Below are 11751 nucleotides of genomic sequence, written 5' to 3'. Positions count from 1 at the left end.
AATTCCTCATTGTAGAAACAAAACGGAACCCACTGATGTGTATTGGAATCACCAATCTGAAATGAAATTAATCTCATGTCCTGGACATCAATACCTATTGCACCGGAACAAACTGCTGGGCGAAAGGTATATATCTATATCTATTTGTGTAACAATTGGTGCCTACATGTACGTTTGTAGGAAATACATATACCTCTTTACATTCCGGGGAGTCTCCCGGTATAATCGCACTCAGTTTTTATATACCCATGGTACAGTCTTTTTGAAACCTAAATTGACGCTCTGCCTCCCCCAGCAACAGCCTCGGTATCTTGGCTGTACAACTCCAAAACCTCGAGTTTTTGGAACGATAATTATACGGGGGAAAGCTTCCGTAGGTTGACGGAACGAGACCATAGTTAAGGGGTTACGACGGACTGAGCGTTGTCGCCGACGTGATTTATCGGGTTTGATCACTAACCCGGCCAGGTTTGGTTAGCTTTTCAGCAAAGGCCAGCGCAAAAATTCTTCGAAAAGCAGAAGTCTCTGAAAAATTAAACTTTTTAGTCATTTCTATTATATGCATCTACATCGTCATGTTTGATATCGTACAAAAAAAACAATTTGATCCTCCCACGCAGAAGAGTAAGTAACTTTGAAAGTAAAGAAGAATAAAGAAAAAAGAAAAAACTGTCATTCCAGCCAGAAAGCTCCAAAGGTCCACAAAAGACAAAGGGAAGAAGAAAACACCACAACTCCTTTCCAAAAAGACCCAGAATGAAAACCATTATATTATTCCCGCATTAATAGCTCCCAAGAAGAAATAAGAAATCCCCCTTTTTGTCCCAGAACTTTAATTAATTTCCGTTTCCAACACCTGAATAACATCGTCGATATCGAAATCGACCCCATCTAGCAATTTTGACATGTCCTCCTCTAGCCAACTACTTGACTCTCCCATCAAATCAAATGCTCTTCCACCAGTTGCATTCTTACTGCTCATTCCCGACAGCCCCGCATCATCGTAGTGCCCCAAGAACGGATCACCCTGTTCTCTCATGTTCAAGAGCGCATCCAAATCATTAGTTCCCTCCCCGCCATCGGCAGGCATAGACAGGTGCGGCGTCGAATCTGAGAACAAGAGGTCTTCTGCCCCAGCAGGTACAGGTGCCTGGAGAGTGCTGTTCCCATTCGATCCAACATTGAAAGCGCTGGGCAGTGGAGCATCATGTGAAGGCGAAGGGGGGGCCTGCAAAAAACTCTCTAACTTGAACTGCAATTCATTCTCGTCCAGCCCCTTACCCATATCCATCGCCGTCAGGCTTTCTAAGTCTGGTGGAGGTGTCAATGCTGCATTACTTGGCGGTGCAGACGCGGGAATTGAGATGGCCGCCGCACCAGATATTCCCGGTGATGTTCCAAGTTGTGTAACATTCCTATGGCGGGCGCGTCTGCGGTGACCGAATTTGCGGTGACCGTGAACTTGAATATCGGCTTTCTTAATGGCGGCTTCGAGGAAGTGAGTAGCGTAATCGGCAGCCGAGTAAGATTGGCGGAGACCTTGCATCACTTGCATGCAGAGTCCAAAGCCCTCGAGAGAAAGTTCGCGGGTGAGAGCATTCGAGGATTTGATATCTAGCAGGTGAATAATCACGGCAGGAAGCATGACCGTGACTCTGTTATTTATTAGCGACAATTAAAATCATAATTCACTTTAAGTAGGACATACCCAGTAGTCGGCAAGTATTTAACAAGATCAAGCTCAATCAATTCCTCAGCCATACGAGTGATCTCTGATGCTGCTTGCCTCACCTTCCTTCGTGAAACTTCTTGTAACTCGGCGGCATTGTTCTTTGCCGGCCAGGGAGCGGGCGCAGACGGGAGCACCTGAGGCCGATGCAAAGCGCTTACAGTTGTGCTACACGATCAATGTCAGCCGATATTCCCCCGCGATCTACATCATTAATATCAAGAAAGAAGAAAACATACCAGTACACCATATGCAACAAATTTCTATGTAGGGTGAGGACGTCATCCATGTTGTCGTTGGCCCTATTTGGTGAGTAACGTGCCTCCTCCGGTAGCTCCCGAATCCACTTTGCCAACTCGCTATCGCATCGAGCAACTTGACAGCATTCCGGATCTAGCTTTTTAGGTAGCAACATCATGGTTGTTCGTGTGCTTCCGTCTGCTGCAAGGCTGCCTTGGTTGGTGTTGAGCACCGAATATTGTGCCGACAAGACCTGACTGATGCATACACAGAGCTTTGCTTTCTCAATGCACATAATCGCCAACTCTCTCTGCCTTCTCGCCTCCTTCTCCCTCTGTTCCCTCTGCTCATAACTCCAAAATACTGAGTCCTCACCTTCCTCCCCCTCTAATGCCATGTCGATCGAGAAATCATCAAGTGTGAGCATTGGTACATCACAGTCCTCGCACTTTATCCGAGTAGGCCTCCTCATCCCTAACGCAACCAAGCGGTCCCGCATGAAACAGCTCCACCAAATCCGCTTCCATAGCTTCTTACGCTTCGGGTCCATATTCGAATTTTCGGGGTTTCGGTGGAGGCCAATGGTGTGACAGAGCGAGATGGCGACACCCATCCAATGCCAAGTGTCTTTTTGGTCGTCTGGGGTTTCGTACCAATAGGTCATAAGAAGGAGAGTTTGCACAAGGGACATGCGATCTTGCTCGTGATCAAAATCATATAGTGCCTGTTTCAGTTGTGAGTTAGTTACTCGGTTAGGAGAGGGAAATTTCTTTTTTGGCTTTATATTTTTGACGTACCCTGACTTTTGTGAAGAAAGCCTTACGGGCAGCTTTTCGGGTAGTAAATCCGGCAACTCTGAGACTGTCCATATCCACGAACTTTATGACTCATACTTAGCTTGCTAATTCAACTCTACTAATCGGGATGAGGAGTGGTTGGGAGGAACATACTGCACTACCAGTAAACATTACTGCCTGAAAAAGTAACAAGCTGACCTTCCCCTTACTCCCATCTTCTGAAGTTACAATATCTAAAAACTCCCTCCGATTCAACAATGGCATGTACGGATGCACAAAGTCGAAATGGCTCTTCAACAACTCACTCCTCAACGGCTCCGCCGGCAATGTCAGAGCCCCCTTCTTCGTCAGGTACTCCAAGTCCTCTGGGGGTATTCTCGTTGGGGTGGGCTTTATGAATGGCGGTACGGCCCCGGGAGGACGCAAGACGCGGTGTGGTCCGGTTGAGGTCATGGAGGTTTGTGTAGAGAGGGAATTTGTGAGCGATGGCACAGAGCCGTGAGAGGATGCATATGACGCCCGGCGCTCACGTTCCTGGCCAGTGATACTCATTCGCATACTCTGAGCTTGATCTTTATAGACTTGTAAGAATGATGTTGTAATGTGACTACATTATTGATAGGCAATGGTAGAGGAGTTTGGGCATACAAATCATATGAGGAACATGTCCTTCTCTATCTGAACCACCATCCACAGACATGGCTGAAGGTGAATGGTGGTGATGCGGTTGTTCAGGGTGATGTGAGATGCTTGGTGATCTAAGAGCAGCAGTGGCGACAGCCGGTGCGGTTTTGGGAGCAGAGGCGGTATCTGATGCGGACCCTACAGAATCGACCTTTGTCCCCCATAACTTCCTACAGCAACAATCATTCATCAGTACTACACAATGGGTCGAATGAATGTAAATGTGACTCACTTTCTCCGTTTGCTTTCAGTAATGATACACTCGACCTCGTCCAGCCTACAGTTAGTGCAGGGAGCTCCATGCTCCACGACATTGCATCTAACTTTGCGTGCCCGGCAGCATTGGCAGGCTTTCGATGCTCTTCGTTTTACGGGACGAAAATTTGTACCTGAGGAGTTTCCGGCAGCCGTTGAAGATCTCTTTTGACCAGTTGTGGGGTTGGAAGATGTGATAGAGTCAGGGACCGCTGATGAGTCCTCCGTTGCAGTAGTCGTTGTTGCGGATTCAGTGACAGCCATGGCTGAAGACTTTTATGAACGGCGAGATAACGATGTAGTAGTATAGTAGTACAGAAGCAGCAGTAGCGATAGTAGTAGGTAGCAATAGCAGCGGCGATAGAAGAACTCCTTCCAAGCAATCAATCAATCAATCAATTAATCAATTACCACTCTCAATAAGTTCTCAACAACCAAAAGCAGAGACAAGAACAAAGAACATGAATGAGCAGGCAGGTGGGGCGAAAGGGAAATCTGGGGAAGGGCGGGTATGTATACATCAGACGACGGGGGACGGCCGAGCGGAACAATTATAGGCAACTAAATACTAAGACTTCTGGTAGTGGTGGTGGCCATGGTGGTGGTTCATGGCACATTTTCATGCACATAAATGGTAAAACTAGCACTCTTACGTATCCGTGATGTACGCACCAAAGAGGACTAACTAAACTACACGAGGCATTTCCCATCCACCACCACCATCAACCTAGCTCCGTCTTCGACAGCCAGCCCAGTCCACATGAGCTCCTCCATTTCCGCCCAACCACCGTTAAGGGAAAACTTCCATCGTGAGCCCTGGAGACTGTCCCCTTAAACCTCGAACTACTTTAGAATTCGCATAGATTTTAAAGCCCATTACTTTTCTTTCGCCCAATTAATCCACTACTGCCACTGGCATATATATTCTACCTAGCTTCATGCTTTGTTTCACCACCATTGCCTAGCAGGATTCCCCAGAAACGGCACACACAAAACGGCTTTTGTGGGGCAAAAGACAGGAGGAGGAACAGGAGGGGGATGCAAAGGACACCGGATTAATCAGCTACACCGCCGATCAAAGTTCTCGGCGGAGAGCTCTGCGACGTCTCCACCTACTTACACCAGGTAGGTAGGTATCCACAACAGGTTATCCCACCATGACAATCCCAACCTCGAATTCAGCTTACTGAACGGTGCGTACATGTAGATACTCGGGGCAGGCAAGAAGAACCTGAAAATGACTTTTTATGGTAACGACCTCTGATTTGCGGCTTGCAGCTTGCATTTTCAGGTTCTTATTGCCTGCCCCGAGTACTTCACATATACATAGCTCTGAGGTAGACAGGGCAGGTATGTGAAAGCAAGGGTTCTGTTTTAAGGGAAATCGATGTGGATGGGACGGATGAGGGTAATAATGAAGTAGGTTGATTTATTTGGGGCAGAGAGGTTCCAGTCTTAGGCGCATGCATGTGATTGGCAGAAAACCTCTCTTTTATCTCATCCATCATCATCGAATTTAGATAGCAAGGAAGAAAGGAAAGGAAAAAAGAGACATGGCAGGACAGATCGCGTGCCCTCCTCTCTCCTTCCTTGGCCTGCGTTTCCGCCCCGCAAAACTTCAAAGGGGCAACTTAAATCGCTTCTAATGACTTTTAACGACTTGCTTTACCGAGAACGCCAAGTTGGCAAACTGCAAGCCCCCACAAATCAAAATGCTCGTGAGCAAGGGAAAAAAAAAATAAAAAAAAAGGGAAATGGAAATGGATAAATGACTGGGGGAGAGTGGTAATTAGCACAGATTCCCAATCATCGTGAGGTCTTGGAAAGAATGTTGGGAGGCCGGCGAGGCCTGGACGTGGGTACGTGGTGGTGCGTTTGGTAGGTCTCAACGGCGGAAATAAAAAGGCTCTTTTCTTTCTCTCTCGTGACCAAAGATCTCGGGGTTGAATTGAGAACCTAGTTAACAACCATGTACCTACTTTACCAGTGCACCGATTGATCCGGCACTACCCATCAGCCTCAACAGGCAGTAGCAGCAGCAACAACACAGCATCACCATCATAATATTAGTGACCGGCATGATATAAACAGGGACCTGGTTGGTAACGCTGCTCAGAGATAGAATTCAAACACCCGACAACAGACAAACAAAAGGTATAACTATACCGATAGGTATTCATAGGTATCTGTACCTACTCTGCGCAACTGCCTTTCGTCCTTCAGTCTTCCATTCTCTACTCCATCAAAACAGTTCATTTCAAGTCTCACGAGTCGCACAGCAGCATTAAATGGCACCCGCCGTTTGTCCGGCTACGGTCGAACGGACAAAAGGCCGGATGTCTGCTAAACTTCGGCACTCCCCACCATCAACGCCCGGTTTCTCCGATCGTGCGAACGCCCCAATAAGGTACCACCTATTGCTCACCCACCACCTGCGAGGGGCCGGGGGCTGGCCATGAATAATCCGAATCCTAATCCGCTTCACTGACCCGCTTAAAGACTCTCCCGGGATCATCACTGGGCTGCAAATTATGAAACCTTCCTTATGAGGGGAAACTAACACATTCTTGGCAACCACCTTGCTAGCTTACCTGTTACACCAACAAGCTGTTGGAACGCGAGCCCCAAGTAAGAAAAAATCTTTGAGCTTCATCGTGAAGCAGACGAAATAAAGAACACGGAAAAAAGGGGAAAAAAACAAAAAGACTTCCGAAGCGGCGCCTGGAAGAGGAAGAGATGGCGAGGCGTAAATCTCTTTAACCACTCGGTAGCAAATAACACGAGGGCCCGGTGCGACTATCTTTCCTTGTGCAGCTCTTCTATCCCAAAATTTACTTTGCACCACGATTGTAAACCAGGTTTCAGGTATCTCGCTTGATCGGCCAAGAAGAACACTTTTTGCGGAACACTGCACATACATCAACGGGCACACTCAACTCTAGCCGCGTGCGTGTATGTAGGGCCAGCATATTTACTCGGACTGGTTGAACCCTTGAGGTATATCATCGAGGTGATTTTTCGCTGCACGCACCAGGGATTAAACCAGTTACGTCCGATTTCTTCCGCCATGGATCAGTTGTTTCGAGTAAGTGACAGTTACAGGAGTATGAACATCACTCCCTCTTCTCGTCGACATACAGCCTCTACTTTACCTAGAGGACTGCGGTACATACGTAGCTACATACCTAAGCTTTAGATACCGGCCCACCAGATTGTTTATATAAGGCACCGAATACCGATGGAGGGGGGAGGGGGGTCTGCTCGCCCATATCTCTCTCTATATGTACTGAATCGTTATCGTGAACCTTGCGATCGTGGAAATGAACTTTTTGAAATTAAACAAAAAACAACTCTTATCGACGGTATGTCCCCGAGCTTTCTCTCTACATACACGAACACCCCCCATACCGGTTGATCCCACACTGCACTCCCTTCTTTTTCTCGTCTTGATCTTTTTGTTTCAAAAAAATGCGTGATTTATTTCCCCCAAGACGACGTAGGGGGGCCCAGCGGTGGTAGTGGTGGTGGGGGTGCTAACAGGACGTTCCGTTTGAGTTTGCTGCATACGACGGTGACCTAGCCTTTTTCTTATGCACCCCGTATATACGCGTTCGTATTTCGCCAGATACTAGCGGAGTCCCTAGTTTACTCCACACTCCGCATATCAACTACATCCATACCTCCATACCTTGGGGGCTTGGGGGGGTGGTGGACGAGCCAAACGTTCCCCATTAATTTTCTTCGCCGGGTTTGTTTGGGCTACCTACTCTAGATACTCTACATACTCTCTGCGGACCACCACGCCGTACCTATGCGGTGAGCACTTACTGGGATCAAAGTTGGGGCCCGCTAAAGGGCCTGTGCATCAATAATGTGTCGTGTGCCTGTCTCTGTCTCTCAGTCTTGTCTATCTATCTGTCTATCTGTCTGTCTGGGTGCCTGGGGGAGTACATAACTTACAGACACAAATATTGCACCAGGGTGTCCTTTTTTTTTCTCTCGTCTTCGCCTTCTTTTGCACATTCGTATAGGGGAGTATCGGAACAAGTAGGAATAAACCCCCCAGGCCCCTATAGCAAAGGACGAAAAAAATATGGCTCGTCGGCTACATCTCTGGATGTAAGCCGTTGAGACTGCAAAAAAAAGAAAAGAGAAAAAAGGGCATTCCCGGAAAACAGGAAACAGGAAAAAGAAAACTAACTTTAGAGTACCGTACTGTATCTACTCTAGAGGCTGTCAGGAATAAGGAAAATGAGGGGTACCCGCTTAGGATGTAGGTAGCCACTTACTTTTCCGCTTGAACTGATCGGACTACCTGACGGATGGATTGGAATGCTTGGTCTTCTTGTCATCTCCCCCTCGCCCCATGGGCATCCATCCATCCATCCATCCATCCATCCATCCATCCTCAATTCAGTGCTTAGCTACATACTGGGGATCCCTTTTTTTTTTTTGACCTGCGGTGGCGGGGCTGGAGGGAGGATCCCCCACCCTAATTTTAAGTCAACCGAGAAAGCAAGAGAGAGAAAAAACCCCGTTTGAGGAATATTAGCGACTGCTGCTGCTGCAGGCCATGGAGTACCCAGTTGGTGATACTGGCGCGGAATATATCTTTTCCGCCAGGCTAGTTGTTACCTTTACTCTACTTATGGATAGGGTTAGGGTTACACAAGAGAGAAGGGAGGGTAGGAGAGAGGCGAGGTGTGCGGCAATAATACCTGAATCAGCGGAAGGGTCCATCTGGACTCTAGACCTGGGGGGGAGGGTGGCGGATAATGCGGATTCGTCATGGCTTGTCACTCGAGGGGGTTGTTTGGTTGTTTTGGAATTGGGCTGCGTGGCTGTGCGTTTGTAGGGTGTATGTATGTTGGGCTCGAGCATGGCGCGTGCGTTCGAGGAGGAGTTATTCCGCACCAGTAGCTTACTATGCTCAATCACGTTCGTCCTTTATTCTTGTTCTTTCAGCCGCGAGTACGTCGGGACGTTCCGTGCATATAAAGAAGTAACTACATGTACATGTACGCAACGCAATGCAACCCCCCCATCCCCCCAACAACTGGAACGGTTTCGAGAATAGGGTATAGACATGGAAATAAAACGGGCGCTTGCTTGATTGTGCGCCCCGTGAGATTGATATTTCTGTAACCCAGTACTGTTAGTAGTGTCGGGTTAATGGATACCGAGGTTCGAGTGACATCGTGTGATTCGAACGACGGCGGGAAAAGCAAATGCACTGATATTAGCTAGAACTGGGCTGTTATGGGGCGCAGTATGGGCCAGCTAGCCAAGAGGCGGGGGTAGAGTAGCGAGCTAGACTTGTGCGTAGCTAGAACACGGCACTTGTCTATGTCTTGAATCTCCACTCACGATGTCAGCTATCTCTTGGCTCCCGGATCAGCTGTTTCACTGAGCTCGAAGGCGAGCCTGCCTGCGTAGAAATTACTATTTACTGGGACTGGAGTTGTACATTACATAAAATGTGTACCTTACATACCACGAGCAGTGGCCTGAGTGTGGCCCGAGCTCGCGATTCGGATTAGTCACCTGAAACCGACCCGCAGTCACGGCGCATCACTCGTCGGGCGCACCTTGTGGATCGAGAAACACGATCTCTCTGGTGCAAAGATGCGTGGCGTGGCTTGTGGAAGCGGGTGCTAAAACGCTTATGCAGCACACCGCACAGCTGGGACACACCCCACTTTCGCCACATAGGACCACCATGGAGCTCCCGGACGGTTGCGCCGGGCTCCGGGAAGGGATTCGAAGGCGTCCGAAGTAAAATAAAACCTTTTACGTACTGGTACGTACGTTGGGGAATGATGCGCTCGTCCGGCCGGAGAATCGCATGCGATTATATGTTGCATAGAGATGCGGGGAAGATGGGTGCGGTGCGGTAGAGATCACCGGTACTGTGTTTATAAAGCCGGGGTGCGAGCCCGGCGGAGGAGCATCGCGCGGTATATAAGTACATGTAGCTAGTTAGCTAGGCCTAAGCGGCCCCGACCTACTCGCGTACCGGTGGCTACATGTAGTCTCGAGCTCAAATACCGAAATGACGGCCCGCTTCGGTCTTGTAGTGCTAATATAATACTATGCATGTCCGCCATGATATTAGTCCATCCCGAAAAAGGCCTGCTACAACAACGGCACTGAATAACAGGCCTAGAAAACCTGCCTTGGTCTACGCTGATGCGCAAGTTCCGGTTTGACTTGACCGCAAAAGCCGCCCGGAAGTCATGGAGATATTATATCATGTGGGTACATGTAAATAGAGCGGTTCGGGTGTTTATATATAGGCTGGAAGGGGAAAGAGCTCAATTAGTATACAAGCCATGAAGATATAGGTGCGGTCTATAATTGCTTGAGCCTGAGTGGGAGACACTGCGGTTCGCTGGTACATCCCCGTATTGCAGTAGCGGGCCAACTAGTTGACCGGATACTCATGCAGTAAAAGAGAATCTAGGGCCTAGCCCCGAGGCCCAATCCAGGGTTGTATCTTCATCAGACAGGCTCCTCATATGCATTGGACGTCTGGCCGTCAAACCGTGTTGTGTTCTTGATAACTTCCATTCGAACTTCAGGCTGGCTAGTCCATATACATTCATTATGAGTAGTTCAAAATATGGACTACACCAATTAATCCTCAACCCGGCCATGCTTAAACGCAAATTCTTTCCGTAACTAAGGAAGTAGCACCTATAGCAATATATAGTACCTATGTATATATACATCCACAACGAACACCTCACGTATGCCCCATGTACTCAAAACGTAGAACCGTAATATAGTTACTGAGGATATATATAAGCCCACTCTCCACGTAGGCCTTCCAGCATTAACAAACATACACACACCATAAACAGAGTCCCGCACCGCCCGGGGTTTGTGGTTGTCGGTTGCCGGCTTCCTATATTTGCCCGTGATAAGACGGCGGCGGCGGCCGCGGCGGCCGCGGCGGGGTGCGTTTTCTGAAGAGGGCGATGGACGTTGTGGTGTGCTTGATTTGGGGCGGTAACTATATATACGTCTTGCATGGGGGATTGTAGAGATGGTCCTGGAAGACTGTGGGTGTATCAAGACTTATTTATATGCGGCCTTAAGAACTAAACGGTGCATTTTCTGTCTGTGGAAATAGTGGGAGGATTGAATTCCACGTGCTCGCGGGTTGTTGTTCTACGGGGAGTAGTATATGTGTTTTTTTGAAGGTACGGATCGGTTTAGGGAGCCTGTAACTGGCACATGTGGTCTGGCTAGCTAGCAAAGTGCTAGGCCTTCGTTTCAGTGCGGAGAATGGATCTATAGGGTGATAGAGAGGAGATGATTCTTGTGGGACTGTGTTAATAGATGTACATTTCCACCGACCAGCTGCGTACGTGTCAAGTTCATGGGCGGAGGTATCGACCGAGTGATGGGTGGTGATCCAAATACCATTTTTTTTTTTTGTTTAATTCATTAATTGCATATCCAAATACCATGAACTATTGAATGGTTACGCTAAGTACATCCACATACTTTGAATATATTGACAGACTAGTTAGAGAGCTATAGATGGCAATGATTACAATGGATAAGGCATGAAGGACCGCGGTTAGATAGAATTTGGAGCGCGAGATATCTGGGTTTATAAAAGCCCCAACTAGACATATACTATTGCTAGCTATAACCTACAGGCTAATTTATCGGGTTTTCATTTAAACTTGATATCCAATCTCAAGATCAATATCCAATCTCGATTATTAAGATCATAATTACATGAATGCACTAAACCCAAAGACAAAAACAAGCTTGCCTACATACAGACCGAACCCACGACCACGTACACTCCAATATGAGAAATATCGTGCAGATCTACCCAGCGACACGCATAATTATAAGTAACCCCTCTCCTTTCCAGGACAATTAAACCCCCACGTGCGCTGCCTCAGGGTTGGGTGTTGTAGAGGCACGCCTATTAACAGAGATGGTAACAGTGACAGTAACCGGGGGTGTTTCGCTGGTTACAGTTGATGTGGATATGGGTACGGCTATCATCTCCCGTAGAATTGA

At 47.9% G+C, this 11751-nt stretch overlaps 3 protein-coding genes across 3 annotated transcripts; all 3 read right to left on the bottom strand.

Moving 5' to 3' along the window:
- Positions 1–832: 832 nt before the first annotated feature.
- H6S33_012311 (uncharacterized protein) lies at positions 833–3969 on the bottom strand (the record flags this gene model as incomplete). Its single annotated transcript, XM_044844114.1, has 7 exons — positions 833–1655; positions 1709–1897; positions 1969–2693; positions 2767–2847; positions 2920–3338; positions 3415–3620; positions 3683–3969. The coding sequence occupies 7 exons, from the start codon at positions 3967–3969 to the stop codon at positions 833–835; spliced, it is 2730 nt and encodes a 909-aa protein (XP_044694960.1).
- Positions 3970–5680: 1711 nt separating this feature from the next.
- H6S33_012310 (uncharacterized protein) lies at positions 5681–6358 on the bottom strand (the record flags this gene model as incomplete). The annotated part of the gene is made up of 4 exons (XM_044844113.1): positions 5681–5800; positions 5872–5968; positions 6195–6227; positions 6297–6358. 4 exons carry the CDS (start codon positions 6356–6358, stop codon positions 5681–5683), a joined length of 312 nt encoding a protein of 103 aa, XP_044694959.1.
- A 1244-nt stretch (positions 6359–7602) lies between these two features.
- On the bottom strand, positions 7603–8495 carry H6S33_012309 (uncharacterized protein; the record flags this gene model as incomplete). Its single annotated transcript, XM_044844112.1, has 5 exons — positions 7603–7607; positions 7666–7810; positions 7907–7931; positions 7995–8020; positions 8424–8495. 5 exons carry the CDS (start codon positions 8493–8495, stop codon positions 7603–7605), a joined length of 273 nt encoding a protein of 90 aa, XP_044694958.1.
- Positions 8496–11751: the final 3256 nt, after the last annotated feature.

Source organism: Morchella sextelata (assembly GCF_020137385.1).
Source record: "Morchella sextelata strain SCLS chromosome Unknown scls_8, whole genome shotgun sequence".
Classification (NCBI taxonomy): domain Eukaryota; kingdom Fungi; phylum Ascomycota; class Pezizomycetes; order Pezizales; family Morchellaceae; genus Morchella; species Morchella sextelata.
Note: the sequence above shows the minus strand (reverse complement) of the source record. Positions and strands in the feature narration are given on the sequence as shown.